The sequence below is a fragment of the Lichenostomus cassidix genome, chromosome 9 (assembly GCF_008360975.1).
Source record: "Lichenostomus cassidix isolate B80296 chromosome 9, HeHo_3.0, whole genome shotgun sequence".
NCBI classification, from domain to species: Eukaryota; Metazoa; Chordata; class Aves; order Passeriformes; family Meliphagidae; genus Lichenostomus; species Lichenostomus cassidix.
The window spans coordinates 6,606,683-6,623,241 of NC_139490.1; the positions used below are offsets into that span (position 1 = coordinate 6,606,683).

The following is a 16,559-nucleotide window of genomic DNA, read 5'->3' on the forward strand; positions in this document are numbered from 1 at the left end:
CAAGGAACATCAGTTAGGCACCAAAGCTGCTTTTTAATTCCAGATTACAAGTTTAATTTAAGTAAAATATGGTATTAAAAACAAACAAAAAAAGATGGAGACTCTCTGGAATGCTCACTGGAGTTGTGTTTCCAGAACATGATTCATGTTCCACAGACACTTGACCAATGTTACTGGCTCTGGGATTTCACAGCAAGCTGAGGGAACTTCCTTTCCAAGACTTTTTGCCTCGTCTTCTCCAGGTTTTGCTGCCTTGCCTTTTTCCGTAATGATTTTTCAATTTTGAGTCTGAAACGGAAAAGTTGGTGTGGTTAATTTCCAGCCAGCTTGTGAGCACCTTAATGAGCTCCCACCCCACTCAGATAGAGGCTCTCTGATTGTCAACTTCAGTATTCATTTGCTTTTGATAAGTAAAAAAGCCTGCAGAGCAGTATTTTTTTCTTCTGCATCTGAATTCCACAGCAATTCAGCCTCTGGGAGGATTTTTGGTAGTCTGCATTTGAAGTTGCTTTTACAGTGCAACTGCATAACTATGTCTCTAAGAAACTAAGATGGGAACTGAAAAAAGAAACAGAGCAAGTTGTAATTTTAAAACACCTTATTTTCAGTCTAGTAGCTGAAAACCAAAGATAATAAAAGTAATAAAAGATTATTACTCTTTTTTCCTTTGAAAGTAGAATAAGGACAGGAACAGATCAGATGATAACTTTCAATGTCAAAATCTTTTTACCTGATGAAGTGATTCACATGAGGTAAATAATAGAATCTCTTCTTTTTGTGCTTTTTGTTCAAGTGCCATGGTATTGGCCATTCCTTGTAACTGTACCTGTTGGAGAGAGATAAAAGTGATTACAGTATGTACACACTATCTTCATTCTGGGATTCTACCAGTTTCTCTTGGTTTCAAGTACAGTGATAAAGTGGTCTGGGAGATTGCAGAATTTGTATGTGGGTATTTATTTCCAGCTCTTGCTGGCTTAGTCTGTAGCTGCATCTCCTGTATTTTATACAGTATATGCATCCTTCCTTGGTGAGGTAAGGATTTTCTGGGAGAGACACACACCACAAGAAAAATTCACACACTAAATAAAAGGCTTTCCATACCAGAAGGTGCGTCCCAAGAAGTCGTGTCTCCACTCGCCAGGGACTGGCTTTTCATGGCCTGTTTGTAAAAGCCTCAAAGCAATTTCTCTTTCTCTGACAACCAAGTCTATATTTTTCATAGATGTTTCTACCTGGAAATGGTGAATAGTTTCAGGATGCGGCAACAAAAAGAATTATTGCTGACAATTTAAAAGATCTCAAATAAAGACTTAAGACAGAATTTATGGGGAAAACTAAGGTAAAACATGCTGGAGTTTGATCACGAGTTCTCTCTCAGCAGGCCCTGTGCACTAGAACAGTAAGGAATGGGTGCTTTGAAAACCTAACTTGAGAGTAGGACAGATACGAAATAACTGACAGTCTGATTCTTGATTAAAGACCAGCTAGGTGATGCATAAAGCCAGATCCAATGCTGATGTAGAAGTAGAGGAAGCTCTGAGGCAGGGCTGGGAAGGAAGCAGGAGAAGGAAACAAAAGATTTGCTAATGGTTTGTAGTGGCTGATAGTTATTTTAATTTTCACTGGAGTCTGCTCATAGCTCCAGTAACACCCACTGGACAATGAGAAAGCTGCCTTGACCAAACTATGGCTTGAACAGTTAGTGTAAACACTAAAGTCAGGGAAATTTTAAATAAAGGTCTTTAACAAGTTTACAAACACTTCATCTTTCAGCAATTTTACTTAAGAGTTCATATGAACAAGTTACCTTTTCTAATCGTTCTGGACTTGGCATAGGCTTGCGCTGTCGTTTGGATTCTTGCTCTAAAGTTAAAAGCATGTTCTTTTCTTTCAGCAGGACATACCTAGATCAAAAAGCACGGTGATTAAAAAATTACTTCTGGATAGCTTAGCAGTTGTTCACTTACTATCCTGTGGGACAGAGCACAGTACAATCCCATATCCTGTACCTGCTGGCTTCATATAAAGAAACAAAAGAGAATGAGGGAGACTGGTTTACTTAGTCTGGAATAGAGAAGGCTTGGGCGGGAAGAGTTTAACACTAAGTTAAAGTGTTAAGAATGTGGGCAGAGCCAGATTCTTCTTACACATACACAGGAAAAGGACAAGACAGAGCAAGGAGAAAGCTGTTTACAGTAATGTAGCCCTGCTACAAATTGCCTGGAGTGGCAGTGCAACCTCCAGCCTCCAGGGACTTCCAAAATCAGAATAAATGCAGGCCTGAGCACCCTGCTGTAATGAAGTGCCCAGCCCCAGCAGAAGGCAGTGACAACCAGGTCTCTCCAAACAACCCCCAGATGGTTTGTACCAAACCTGAACCCTCTGAACCCCACAGCCACCTGTAGTGCAGCTTCTGTGTTCTGAGCAGGGCCAGAACTGAGCTGTTCCAAGCCCAAAGCTGGCTTGAGCATGCAGAGCTCTATGGCAGACTAAAGTTACTGAATCATAAGTTCACCAGCCACACTTTATTAAAAACTGCAGAGCTGCTCTGAAAGAAGAGAAGCTTCTTCACTAAAACCTACTTACCAAAGCTTGTGCAAGTCTTCACTACTTTTGCCCCTTAGCTGCTTTATATTCCATGAATCTCCTGTAAAAAAAACCAACACCAAAGCCACCATTAATTTAATGGAACAAAATTCTCTTATTCTGAAAAAAAGGTACTTCTATTAGGCTCAGCTGACTCAACAGAACAAGGATCATTTTTTAAAAAAATACTACTGCTTGGCCACCTATCCTTGAGGATATTCAGCTTTGCTTTTAATGTACATTTGTAAAAGGCTGGGAACAAGGAAAGCATTTGTAAAAGGCTGGGAACAAGGAAAGCTGTAAGATGAATCTCTGCATTGAACTGGTTTTCTTCCACAGTACCTATATTTCATCAAAGTACCTATCTTCTGGGATACACTCTCACTTCAGAGCAAGGCAGAGGATTTACAGCAAAACATTTTGCTGCACAATTGCTATTTGCTTCCATAAACACTGAATATACACAGCAAAAATTAACAGATACAAAGATGCACAAATGGATGCATGTACATATACACAGAGAAATAAGTTTTATGTAGCTATGAATACTCCCTATGATGCAAAAAAACCAGGTCGGATTTCAGCTCAAAGATCACTATCAGAAATGCTAAATTTAACTCACCAGACTTTACACTTTTTTCCCCCCAGTTTTCTGGATCATCAAAAAACTCCTCCAGACCCCTCCGAGACACAGTTGTGTGCAGGAACTTCACCTGATGGAGTGGCTCAACTTTTGGTAGGTTCTTGTGGTACAGATTCAGCACCAGCCTGCATAAAAGTAAGAAGGAAGACTGTGTATGATAAAAAAAAATTATATTCCACTAAATGAGAATGTCTGTTTCATTCACAAAGGCTTAGGTTCTACAGACAGACCACAGCCTGGGGGAGAAAGGCAGGGGTTTGGTTAGTCACCAAAAAGCCATTTCGGTGTTTTCTCCTCCCCCTCATCTCATCTAATTATCAGTTTTCTACACTCAGAGATAAACAAAAATTAAAAATCAAGGAATAAATTCGAGCTATGCTATACAAGAGTACACAATAGAATCACAGAACTTTTAGAACTGGAAAAGACCCCTGGAGATGATCCAGTCCAACAGCCCTGCCAAAGCAGGGTCACCTGGAGCAGGTGACATAGGGACATGTCCGGGTGGGTTTGGGATGTCCCCAGAGAGGGACAATCCACGCCCTCCCTCGTGGCCTTAATGGCAAAAGCTGTGGACACAAGCACAAAGCTGGAAGCACCAGCACAGTGACCGCGGGAGTCCACAGGCACAGCTCCGTGCTGCCCTGACACGCTGCTGCGGCCGCACACCGCCCTGCAGCCCTCAGCACACGGACACCGCCTCCCGCCAGCGGCTCTCCTGCCTCCCGGGAACCGCGCCCGCCCGCCCCGTGCCTGAGCCCGAGTCCCCCCGGCGCGGTGCGTACCCGGGCAGTCCCGGCCGAGCCCGGGGCAGCCGGAGAGCGGCCGTGAAGCTCCGGCCCAGCGCGGCCATGGCAGCGCCCGCCGCCATCACCCCGCGCCCTCCCTCAGCGCCGGGGGCACGGGGCAGGAGCTGCCCTATTCTAAGATGGCGCCTGCCCGGCTTCACCCCGCGCTCTCCCACGGCACATAGAGCACCGCGAAGGCTGTGCCCTTTTCCAAGATGGAGCCCAGGCGGCTTCACCCCGAGCCCGCCCACCGCGCCGGGAGCACAGGGAAGGCTTTGCCCTTTCCCAAGATGGCGGCTGCCAGCTTCACCCCGCAGCGGGACGCGGAGACGCTGGCCCCGCCCTGTGCCAGTCCCAGCCATGGCGGCCATGAGCCGGGTGCTGAGGGCGGCCGCGGCCTGGGCGGCGCGGCGGGCGGGCAGCGCCGGCAGCTCCGGCATCACCGGGATCTCCGGGAGCTCCGGGATCGCCCCCCGCCTCCCCGGTACCCTCGGTACGGCCTGGGCGGGGAGCGGCGGCGCGGGGGCGAGGTGACCTTGCGGAGCGGGGCAGAGGTGCCCTCCGGAGGCCGCGGGAGGGCCGGGGCTGAGCGGTGCGGTGTTGGATCCCCGTTCCTGTGAAAAACCGCCGGGTTTGGGTAAAATATGGATGGAAACGGGCGGGAGGCCGACCTTCCTGGCGTTCTAATTGTCAGTTTACTTGGGCCTCTGTGGAGACATTCCCCAGTTCACGTGTTGATGCTTACAGATAGACGTGACTCTGTGTCTAAAGTTAGAAGAAAAATGGGTCCATGCTATAAAATTACGAAATTAGTTCACATGAACTCCAGAAAACCAGCTCGTAACGACTCAGCCTCTGCTGTACATTCCTTTTTAATTGTTTTTTTCTCTCCCCACGTATGTTTGACCTTGTCCTGGCATAAGCACCAATGGGGTACAAAACCATAATATTTTGGTTCGATTTTCAGTTCCTGTACGACACAGCGGTGACCATGGGAAGAGAATGTTTATCATCAAGGCAACAAGTTTTTATGATGCTCGGTTTCTGAGGTTGTTGGTGAGTTAAAAATCAAATGTGTTGCATTCTGTGTAACACGCTGCTTGCAAATGGTGCAACAGTGTCGAAAATACATTGTCCTCTATTGTTTATGTGACAGCATCTAAAATGTGGTTGACACTATTGACATAAACAAGAATTTCAGGTCATGTGCAAGAATTTTTGGTTATATTCTGCAAAATCAGGGCCAGATGAAGTTCAAATAATGGCCAGATAGCAAAGGTTGTGATAGGTACTTAAATTACTGCTGTAGCAGCATTCTTAAATTACATGTCTGTGTTCATATATACATGATTCTCAAATGCTTTCTACTCCATCCTCCTTTTTGAAACATATCAGTTACTCTTCTGCAGGGTTTGCCTTCAGTAACCTACACCACTAACACCAGAGGTGAGATTTAGGAAGCCTGACCTGAATTTGACCCTTTCCAAAGCCAGGTTTTGGATAAATCCTATTATAAGGGGTAACAGCCAATTTGATACAACTCCCTTCATGTGATCAGGACTCCTTTATCTGCCTTCACACAGCTACCAGAGCCCACAGTAGCTGCATTTGTGTTGGATTATTGCTTTGCTGTCAGTGCCTCATTCCAGCTGAGTGCTGGAGCCAGTCATGCCAAGATGCTGAGGCAGTGTTCTGGGAGGTGTTCCTGTTTGCTGCTGCACAGACTGACCTCGCTGGGAGATGGGAGTCTGACCTGAATGGGCTCATGGACTGACACAGGATCACTTTTTGTGTGCTCTGCTTCATTAATTAACTCATTACAATCAGCAGTGCAATGCTGATTTCCATACAACATCCCTTTCCAACCTAGGAGTGCAAATCTAAGAGTTACTGGCTGTTGCACCATTTTCAGACAGACCTCATGTAAATTTTGTCAGGGTTCTGAGTTTCCCACACTGTTTGTTTTTATTCCCTCTGCAGAGATTCTATATATTCCTGACAGGAATACCAGTGGCACTGCTCATAACCTATATCAACATCTTCATTGGTGAGTGCTCTGTCAGGACTAAGCAAAGTACAAAGTTATTAAAGGGGAACTAAGCATGCTGGATGGAGAAAAAAGGGTCTTTTAAAGCTCTTTCTTTGGAAGACCATTGAATAGGCCTGACAGGTACAGTAATATTATATAAGTACATAGAAGTATAAGTACATAGAAGGTATTCCCAGGATATTTGCTTTAGTTCTTGATTTTTTAAAAGAAGTTTCCCACATTTAAAAAAAAAAAATCCGTCTTTTGGCAGTCTTTCAGACATCAGCAAAGTTTATTAAATGGTTCTGTCTTCACATGTGTGTCTGTATTACCTTGTTTTACACATTGCTGTAACAAGACTGCAACTGTGCTTTTTATTTAGCAGAGATGCCATAATTCTGCTTGGCAATACATGTGTTAAATCTACTGCTGTAATGATATGTAATTAATTTAATAGAGAACTCAGGAAAAATCCATGCTTTCAGCTCCTGTACTTTAAAGGGCATTTCTGTGGACTTGATCCAAGTTGTTTCTTTTGTATAGCTGCTAATTTTACCCTTTTGGTGTGTCACTTAAAATCTATGAAGTAGATACTCGTAGTGTGATGTGTCTGCAAAAATTGCAAGTTCAGTTTTTCTGAATAGAGCTCTCAGTGAGGGATTGAGTACTCTCTGTGTGGAATAATGATTTTTTCCTCATCTGAATGGCAGAATATAAAGTTGTTTTGGAAAATAATCATAGAGTTGAATATTCCAAATATTCCTCCCCTGCTTTCCTTGTCAGGTGAAGCTGAACTTGCAGAGATTCCCGAAGGTTATGTTCCAGAGCACTGGGAATACTACAAAGTGAGTGTAACATGCAGAAGGGTGGGCATGTTATGGACAGCCTTTTTCTTGATGATACTTTTGGGAGTAAAATATATGGAGTATGATGATGGGTATCAGTGTAGTAAAACTCAAATATTTCAGTTCTGATTTTGGTAAACTTTTGTTCGTATGGTTTTAATTTAATTGTATTTTCTTAAAATTAGTCTCTGGCTTCTTGCTGCAAGTGCTGTTTTGTTTCTGATAGGAAGTTATTGAATTCAGCAATATTATTGTGACTATTTCAATTCATCTAGACTTTTGTTTGTAGTGAAATGCCCTGTATGTGGAAGCAAAACTTTGAAATGTTGCTGATTACAGGAAGGTTTGGAGTCCACTTCTGTGATTACAGTTGCAGTTTAAGGAACTTTACTTCAACAGAAAGGAAATAAATTATGACTTACATTGAATTTTAATTTTGCTACAGAACAATCATCTGCAGTTTATCTTGGCATTAAAAATTGCAAAAGAAATATGACTGTTTAGGTCCTGACCTCACAAATAGCTGTGCATGTTTTTAACTTTACTGTTATGATTTGAATGGCAGCACTCATGGTGTTGACATCTTTTCAGGACTGTGGATATACAAAATGATTCAGTTACTATGACATTTCTAGGTGGAAATTGCACAAACAATCTCTGCTTTGATATTTTCCAGCACCCCATCACTCGCTGGATAGCTCGGTACTTACTTGACCCCCCTGAGAAGAACTATGAGAAGGACATGGCTCTGCTTGATTTTGAAGCAAAGAAAAGTGAATTGAGGTATGTTCTGTACTTGAGGGGGTTAAAACACTGATCCATACTGTGGTTGGCTCTTTGGTTTTGCACAACATACTGAACTGGATGCTGACACAAAGTGCTTTCATCTACCCCCTGAGTGCTGCCTGCACTGGCTGCTGCCAGAGTGGGAGTCACAGGATCTCTTGTCAGTGCCCTCTCAGGATTCAGGTTACCAGAACAATCCAAGGGCAGGGGCTCTTCAAAACACTTGGTCCTTATAAAGGTACAGCTCTGTCTTCCTGAGTCAGCAAATGGACAGCTTGTTTTGCCCCTGCTAGAGCTCACAGCTAGGCAAGAACCTGTGATCTGCTAGTATTTTTATTACTCCTTTGTGGAATGACTTGCTGAAAAAAAACCCAAAACAGAAAGATTTAATAGCTCATGTCTTAGTTGAACACTTCATATTTTGGTACTACCTGTGTTTCAGCAGTATTTATAAACCAGAGATGTTAAAGTCATTGCTGTTGTCCATAATGCTCTGATGCTAAACATCAACAAACTTCATGTTGAGGGTGTCTGTTGCCTTTTTTTTTTCAGGTTGCTGGAGTTGGAGGCACGCAGACTGATGAGACACCGGGGAGATGGACCTTGGTTCCATTATGAAACACCTGACAAAAATCTTGTTGACAATTCTATGAAATCCACACCTGACAATTAAATAGTTTTTGGACAGTATGCAAGGTCTCAAATGCATACTGACAAATTGTGACTGAGCTATGGAACAGATATCTTGCTGTTTGCTGATGGAAATGAATAAACAATGTTTGTGTTGATTACAGTATCTTGAAAGAAACTGTGTGGCAGTTAAGCTCACACAGCTATTAAAGTTGTTAATCAGTGAAAATGCTATATGTCAATTGCCAACAATCACTGCTTTCCTTCAGAACAATACATGAAGTTGTATAATATAAGTTGGTAATACTAGTTTTCATTTTGTGATTTCTAGTATTTATAGTTTTAAGTGAAATATACAAGAAGCTGAGGGTTTTTTCTTTCTTAGTGCTTTGTATCAGACAATTGGTGGGAGATGAACTAAGTAAGAAAAATACCTTCCCACATACCTGCCATGCATTTTCAGAACTGTGCAGCTGGTTTTCTACACCGTTTTTGGCAACTTCATAGAGAATATGAAAGGTTCTCTCTTTACCTGGCAGGTTTTTGCCACTAGAGGGATGTGTTTCCTCAGGTTCTACCAGCCATGGTACTCTTGGTTTTAAATTTCCCAAGAGTGGTGGAAAGTGCCTCTTACAGTTTGGGATTCTAAATTATCTGTCCATATTAAACCCCCTCATTTTTTAAAGGAAGTAAGCCCAAACCCTTTACTAACACCATATCATCTATTGATTTGAAACTGAAAAGATAAAATTCTATTTTTTTTTTTACATTAGGCAACACTGCATGGACTATTTTAAGCAAAAACTGCCTTGTTTGCTGTTTCTTGGCACTGCCAAGCATTAGAAAGACATTGATTTTCTATCAGTGCTTTGCTTGTCCTTTTTGTTAGAATCAATCTTTCAGGTTAGATGGCTCATACGTCTTATTATGGCTCTCATTGTTTATAAATGCTGAGTTATTCATAAGAGAAGCCATTTAAAAAGCACAGAGTCTCCTCAGGTAAAATAAATCTGTCTGACCCTCTATTAGTGCTTTTTATCCAGCATCCAATGCTGCTCACAAATCTGATGTAATGTCTGTTTTTCAGTAAATCCAAAACCATTCCAGGACATCACGTTCTGCCCTCGGTGTTTCACATTGTTCCAAACACTTGATTTTTTACTAGAAAACATTGCTGAGAACAGGTTCTGCTACTCTGCTCACCTTTAGAGCCTGTTCATAGCTGAATATAAACATTTTTCAATTCTGTTTTTGAGATTTTCCTAGAACCACCTTTTGAAACTTTTGAGGTAAAAGGTGGTTCTAGCAAAGGTCACATCACCTGCTTGGAAGTGATTGAGGAATCCTTGGATATAGAGTGGACTGTGAATGGAAGGCTATTCATCTACTTTATGCATCTGCATTTTAAATGGGCTGGTCACGTCTTTAATGCTGTTGCTGCCAGGCATATGTAGTAGTTACTAGATAGTGCTTGAAAACAATGACAATTTTTTTTCCTACCAAGTCCATTCTATTCCTCCTTCTTCTAACAGTATTCTTTCAAAGTGAAAAGCAGAGAGAAACACAGCAAAGGCCAAAAAAGGGCATTTTAAGGTAAAGATACTGCCCCTGAAGAAATGAAATTGGGGTTTGGCTCCTGACAATGCCACAGGCTTCTTGGGCATCCTAGGCTGGGCATCCCCACCCCGACCTGCTCCTTTTGGCTACTGGGACATCTGACCGTCAGCACGGCCCTGGTGGGACCATAACAGATTCATGGGACATGTGAGACACCTGTACCACAGCACTGGGCAATTTCAGATGAGGGGCTGACAATTAAAATACGTATGAGAGATTTTTTACTGTATATATTTTATACAAACATACATACGTATCCATATATACATACGCACATGCATATACATGTATATAGATACATACATACACACGCACACACATATATATATCTATAGGTATATCTATATCATCTATATCTAATCCTCTTTAAATGGTTAAAAATAAATATCAGAGCCTATAGCAGAGTATTACCGGCTACCCGGGGCGAGCACGAGCGAAGGCTCGGCGCTCCCCTCCCGGGCACGAAGGTTCTCGGGCGCACCGCGGAGCCCCGGCGGCAATCCCGCCCCGCCGCCCTGCCCCTCGCCCGCCCCCGCCGGGACCCCCGAGTGCCGCCGCCGCAGCTGGTGCCGCTCCCGCTGCCATTGGATTAAAAATAGCATCTTCCCTCCCCCTGCCCTCCCTCGGGCCCGGCTCCCGCCGCCGCCCTGCCCCGGGCCCGGCTGCCCGCCGCCTCCATCGGCCGCGCAGAGCCGCTCGGCAGGGAGGGAGGGCGGGCGGCCGGGAGCGAGGGAGGGGAGCAGGGAGGGAAGGGAGGGAGGGAAGGAGGATGCAGCGGGCCGCGCTCTTCCGCGGCGGCGATGCGCAGATGGCCGCCGGGGACCTGGGCGAGCTGCTCGTCCCCTACATGCCCACGATCCGGGTGCCCAAGTCAGGGGACCGGGTCTACAAGACGGAGTGTGCCTTCTCCTACGACTCGCCCGTGAGTGCAGCGAACCACCCCCGGCTGCCTCCGCGCCCCCGCCCGCCGCGGCCCCTTCCCCTCCCTGCCGCAGCCCCTCGCACCCTCCCCGGGCCGCTGCCTCCCCTCAGGCTCCAGAACCCCCTGGGTCCCTCTCTCCACCTGCCGCGGCCCCTCGCCCTGCCCTGCGGCGCTCCCCTCCCGGCGCTGCCGGGGCTCCGGGCTGCGGCGCTCCCGCACATCGCTGCCGGCTCGTCCGCGGCTGCCGTTCCTTCCTGCGCTTGCTTGTTTGTTTTCCTCCTTCCAGGCGCTCTGAGGTGGTTGCTTGGACACGGGGATTCTGTGGTTTTGGGGAAACTTCCCTGCTTGCCGTGGTTCTGGGGGTCTGTCCGCTCCAGCTGGAGCCCTTGCTGTTGCTTTCACAGCGAGGTAGTAAAAAGGGATAGTAATGGCCTTGTCCTTGGGATATTCTGGCGAGCAGATGTCAAGTGCTTTGCTTTCCTACTACCTCGGTGCTTAGTCTATTCAAAATCTTCACAGAAAGCTTCCACGGTGAAGGCTTATCCTCAAAATCAGCGTGAAAGTTCCCCTGAAACATTTTTTCCCCCAGGGTTTCAGTTACATCACTGAACTTCAATGAACTTGTAGTATTTCCCACTGGCTTGGTTCGTTTGCTGCTAGGTAAATGTTTCGTGAGCAGTAAACTTTCTGTAGTGTTATTTCTGTGGTGTCTTACAGAACATCCACCAGCTCTGCAGATGGCACGTGTGCCGTGGCAGATCTGGGGCCTGACTCAAGGATTTTTAACTTCACTGGTAATACTGGAAGCCTTCATCAATGGGCAGTGCTTTGTAAGAAACAGGTGCTTAGAAATCAGGCTTTTTCATCAGAAGTGAAATTTTATTAAAAGTCACTTCTCCACAGGAAGCTGAGGTTTCCCAAAGGTGGTTGAGAACTCTGTGTTGATGTTAATGTCAATGGGAGCAATCAAAAGGAAGATCATCACATTACAAAATATTCAGAGCAAGATACATTTCACACCCATTTTTGGAATCTTTTATCCCCTCCTATTTGAAAATCCCCCCTCTCTTTGATAATTCTTGTAATACAGAAAATCAGACTCAGTTTTAAAGGTGACTCAGCTGTCTGGTGTTCGTCATGTCTTGTTGAACAGAGGTTATTTTTACCCACACTCTTCAGCTCTCAAGTGTCACCCAGCAGCCCTGATTGTACTGGGAGTTGGAGTGATTAGAACTGCCAAATCGGACTCCACTGCAGAGGCGATAATTGCATTATATACTTAAGAAGGTTTTGGCGGGGGAAAATCAATATTCCACATTCTTTCCTTCAGACTTCTGCTTGGGTGAACACGTGGTTGATGTTTTTAGTAACACTTTCAGGCTTCTTCGATATTATGGTTTATAAGAAGTTTCTGTTAACAAATAGGAAGGATATAAAATACTGCTACAGATTAAACCATCAGTCACCATCCCCTGCCTCAGTTGAACACAGCAAAAGCTGTGTTTAGCTAAACAAGATGTTTGAACAAAACGTAAAATGTTTGAGCCAAACTTAACAGAAACTATGGAGGAAAGTAGCAAAAGGAGTGGGAAGCAGCATGTGTGATTTTTTTTTTTTTTTTTAAAACTAAAAAGTGTTTCATTCTTTTGACATTATTGGGAAGAGATTTCAGATTTTGGAAAAGGTAGCCCTCCAGTGTAAAAACTTCTAGTTTAAATTGTGTTATGGGCATTCACTGGGCAGAAGGCTTGGCTGAATTTATGCAGTACCAGTGAAAATAAAAGTAGTCTCAGTTTTTGTTGTTTCCCACAGCTTTTCAGCCCATACCACTCCTCAGCTTAGCTGAGCGAAAGATTTGCCTCAGATTTTATTTTAAATTCCCATATAACCTAGTAGATACTTGGATATTGTTTCTACAGTGGTGATTCTAAAGGACAAATGTAGCATGTGCTTTCTAGGGTAAAACACTGTCATTTATAAATTGAAAATAGCAAAGCAGTCTTTTTGCAGTTTTTCATTCAGAAGCAAAGGGAAATGATACAGACACATTGTTTTTTGGCTAAAGGGAGATGTTTGTGTTTTGTATGAGGTTGATTTTGTCACTTATTTTCTTAGGTTATCTATGTATCTCTGAACCTATTTCTTAGGTTATCTATGTATTACCTAAGTGAGCCTCCTCCTCTTGAGCTACCTGCCTCTTCTTGAAAGAAGATACGTGGTTTGTTGGCCCTGTTATAATGTCCAAGAATTTGAAAAAATACACTCCTGGTTTTGTTAGCTGTGCTAAAATTGAAAATTGCATTTTTGTTGGAGGAGGTTCTTTCCCTTCTAAGAATATATCTCAATATTTCCTCACATTTTCTCATTTTGGTGTTTTAAATATGCCCCTTGCTACAGTTTAACTTCAGCATGTCATGTCATACCTGGTCATGCAGCAGCTCTACACTCAAGTGTTTTTAGCTATATTAATTAATATTAATCCGTTTCTTGGAAGGATGTGTTGTGATCTTTAAAGTATACTGAAAACCATTAGACCTGTGAGTGTTAGGGTACAAAGTAATGTTATTATTGTAGGGAAAGATGCTGCAGCAAATTTGCAAGGACAAAGCAGAGTGGAATGGTCAAAATCAGAGCTTTTCCTGTCAGGGGGTGCCAAAGAAAATGTGGTGCTGGGTGTGAATAGATCCTTCTTCCAACTGTGCAAAGCTCAACGTGGCAGTGAGACGTGGCTTTTGCAGCCCTGTTTGTCACTCTGTCTGTTGTGTCATCTTGTGTGGATTTGAGTAGTGCATGTTCCTGTGGATATAGGTAGCTTCACTGATTATTCTCTACACTGGTTGAGATTCCTTTTCCATGGGTTTTAAATCTTCCTTGAATGAAGATGTGAGAACAATGTCACCTTTGTGCTACAATGATAGTTGTTAGCTGAGAGACTTCAGAAGTGAGAGCTGGAAGTACAAGTGGTTATTAAATGTATTTTTTCCATGTGGATTAACTGTAGCTTGGTGATCTTGTCAGAAAGGTTGTATCATTAGAAATACCATGAACGGGTGAGAAATTCATGTGCTTATATTTGGGCTACTTCCAACAGGACATACTGGGGTTGGTCCCTGGAAAGTTGGCAGGAACAGGAGGCAAATTTCTGTGCACTTAAGAGACCTAGTGGCACCTTTGAGTTTGCTTGTCCTGTAAGATGAGAAAATTTGCATTTTTATGGCTTAAATTTTAATTATCTCTCTGAGGTTTTTAGGTGTCTTCTAGAAAAGCTGAGTTTCTCTGATGAGGGCTCCTTCCCCAGTTAGCCATTCCTTTGTACAGGAATTGAGGAGGGAAGGCAGGCTGCCCACAAAACACAAGCTTGGCCTAGTGTTGAGTATTGCTTCCTCCTTGCAATTTGGCTGAACGTCCTGCACCTTTCATTATTCAGATCTGAGGTGTAGTCATGCCTCCTGGTGACATTCCACATCTGACACTGTGCTGTCAGTTTCTTCTCTCCTGTTTTGTCCACTGTGACTTCTCTTCCTCTTTTGCTGGATGAGCCTGACTTTGTCTTCAGCAGAATGCAGAAGATATAAAGGTTGTATTATATAATCTTTTGTTGTACTATTATTTTTTTTAGAATTGTAGTACTCAGCTTTGGAAATTCTATCTTTTAATGTGATCCTGGCCTCAAAGACCTCTGATCATTTATTATAGAATTACAGAGTCATAGAATGTGCTGAGTTGGAAGAGACCTATGAGGATCATCAAGTCCACCTCCTGGCCCTGCACAGGATGCCCCAAGAATCACACCATGTGCCTGAGAGTGTTGTACAAACACTTCTTTAGGTCTGTCAGGCTTGGGGCTGTGACCACTTCTCTGGGGAGCCTGTTTCCCTGTAGGTGAAAAACTTTTCCCTAATGTCCAACCTAAACCTCCCCTGACACAGCTTTGTGCCATTCTCTCAGGTCCTGTCACTGGTTGTGAGAGTGGCACATCTTAGGGAGAAACAGCAGCTGGAAAAGGGATACAAAGTGGAATATGAAAAGGGTTTATATGTGAGCTATGGATGTTGCACGTGGATGTGCTCTAAAACCTTCCTCACGAAGGGCACTGGTCCCAACCCCAGCACAGCTCGTGTGCCCAACACGGTGACAGGACCAGGCAGTCTGACTCTGTGGAGTGCAGGACTGTGTTTGTTTGAGCAGCTGAAAGCTTGGCTTTGCTCCGCTGGAAAACCTTGCTGCTGACAACAGCTTCCTTTGTGAATCTTGCTGACTTCATTTTTGTGGCTCAGGAACTTTGTAATGGTTATGTTGGGACGATTCCCAAAGGCTGAACTGAGCTGATGCTCTGCTGTTTGTTGTGCAGTTGAGACTGAAATCCTTGAGAGTGTGGAGTGTGTAATGGATATCGGTGACTGTGTTGCATAAAACATTCTGGAAATAAGCACCTCCTGTCTGGCTGTTCCCTTGGTCAATATTCCTTGAAGAAATCAGAAAGTCACTGAGGCCAGTGTCTGTGAGGGGTAGACTTGGATCTTATTTCTGTTGATGGAATGAGAGCAGCACAGAGGAGACAAGTTGGAGAATGGTAACATTAGTAGAAGCTGTGCCTGCAGTGGTCAACACATGAGAAATAACTGTGGTGCGTGAGAGAACAACCAGTGTGTATGTGCACTGTGCATTTGCTTGGGATTGATTTAAATTTGGATCTTACTAGCCTTTTCCTCTTTATGTGTGACTGACTGTCATGTTATCCAGAGTGATGACGGACTGGAGTATTTTGGGTAGCAGAGAGACTTGAATTCTGAGGTACCCAGAGTGTCAGAGGATAAATAGAGAGATGCAGATGAATGGATAATGCTGGAGCTTTGCTGAATCACTGTGGAACCATAAGGTTTCCTCTCAACTCTTCTTCCCAGCTTTTCTGTTCTGGAAGCACAGCAGTGTTTTTGTGACCAGCAGAATTGTACAGCCAGGGCTCTGCACAAAGCAAAATCCCCTAGATCTGAGCTGCTGTGGAAGCAGTGCAGGTGGCACTGCTGGAGCTGCAGTGCTGGGCTGGAGCTTGGCAGTCATGCTGGGCTGGATCTCAGACACCTCTGCCCGTGGCTCACACAGCCTGCACCTGCATAAACTGACCCCAGATGGTGATGGATGGGTGGAAGTCCTCTGTTCCTGGGTGCATGTTAGAAGTACTCCTGACCCAGCGTTAGTTTTGCCATTGTATTTGCTTGCTAGCTGTGAAGCCTTGATCCTGCCTGTGCATGTGACTTGTTTGGAATTCTTATGCCCTGCCTGGAGTCCACCTGTGATTTATACATGGGAGTGAGCAGTCGATCCACCTGTTGGAATGGTGGTTTGGTTTTGGTTTAGTGGCTGACTGGCCCACACAGCTTTTTTCTTCCCAGGAAATATTCTAAGTGCTGTACTGGATTTGCCTTCTCCATATGCCCATTTAGGAGCTACAGCAGAGGTACCAGAAATCTTTGTTAAGCACTTGTGAAATAATTTGCTTTATTATGAAAATAATCCAGGGCTCTCCAGTGCCATACAGTGCTTTTGTAAAGGAAGAGCAGGGGAGTGAGTTCTTTAGCACTTCAAGTTAACAGTCCAGTTACTAGAAGGCCTGTAATTTATTTCCTGCTTCCAGCCATTTGTGCTTTCTTTCTCTGCCCAACCCAGCTCTTCTTTCCCCATCTCTCTTGTCTTTCACCAGTTCCAGCAG

The 16,559-nt window shown here is 44.1% G+C and overlaps 3 protein-coding genes across 3 annotated transcripts in view; 2 read left to right on the top strand and 1 right to left on the bottom strand.

Moving 5' to 3' along the window:
• Nucleotides 1-11: 11 nt before the first annotated feature.
• On the bottom strand, nucleotides 12-4,175 carry MRPL47 (mitochondrial ribosomal protein L47). Its single transcript, XM_085069088.1, has 7 exons — nucleotides 4,018-4,175; nucleotides 3,212-3,357; nucleotides 2,590-2,650; nucleotides 1,811-1,907; nucleotides 1,105-1,235; nucleotides 731-826; nucleotides 12-288 (listed from the first exon to the last, which is right to left on the bottom strand). Exons 1-7 carry the CDS (start codon nucleotides 4,101-4,103, stop codon nucleotides 171-173), a joined length of 735 nt encoding a protein of 244 aa, XP_084925214.1. The 5' UTR covers nucleotides 4,104-4,175; the 3' UTR covers nucleotides 12-170.
• Nucleotides 4,176-4,349: 174 nt separating this feature from the next.
• Nucleotides 4,350-8,468, top strand: NDUFB5 (NADH:ubiquinone oxidoreductase subunit B5). Its single transcript, XM_085069089.1, has 6 exons — nucleotides 4,350-4,513; nucleotides 4,988-5,076; nucleotides 6,001-6,067; nucleotides 6,833-6,894; nucleotides 7,571-7,677; nucleotides 8,233-8,468. Exons 1-6 carry the CDS (start codon nucleotides 4,381-4,383, stop codon nucleotides 8,351-8,353), a joined length of 579 nt encoding a protein of 192 aa, XP_084925215.1. The 5' UTR covers nucleotides 4,350-4,380; the 3' UTR covers nucleotides 8,354-8,468.
• A 2,123-nt stretch (nucleotides 8,469-10,591) lies between these two features.
• Nucleotides 10,592-16,559, top strand: part of USP13 (ubiquitin specific peptidase 13) — a 48,151-nt gene continuing 42,183 nt past the window's right edge. The window contains exon 1 of the mRNA XM_085069090.1: nucleotides 10,592-10,849. Within this exon, the coding sequence (XP_084925216.1) occupies nucleotides 10,697-10,849 (153 nt within the window). The 5' untranslated portion in view covers nucleotides 10,592-10,696. The remainder of the gene's footprint in view (nucleotides 10,850-16,559) is intronic.

Coding starts and splice junctions, on each gene's coding strand:
- MRPL47 (XM_085069088.1), bottom strand. CDS start 4,103: ATGGCGGCGGGCGCTGCCATGGCCGCGCTGGGCCGGAGCTTCACGGCC. Junction 3,358..4,017: donor GCTCGGCCGGGACTGCCCGG/GTACGCACCGCG, acceptor ACTTTTATGCAG/GCTGGTGCTGAATCTGTACC. Junction 1,236..1,810: donor GTCCAGAACGATTAGAAAAG/GTAACTTGTTCA, acceptor CACCATTTCCAG/GTAGAAACATCTATGAAAAA.
- NDUFB5 (XM_085069089.1), top strand. CDS start 4,381: ATGGCGGCCATGAGCCGGGTGCTGAGGGCGGCCGCGGCCTGGGCGGCG. Junction 6,895..7,570: donor AGCACTGGGAATACTACAAA/GTGAGTGTAACA, acceptor GATATTTTCCAG/CACCCCATCACTCGCTGGAT. Junction 7,678..8,232: donor GCAAAGAAAAGTGAATTGAG/GTATGTTCTGTA, acceptor TTTTTTTTTCAG/GTTGCTGGAGTTGGAGGCAC.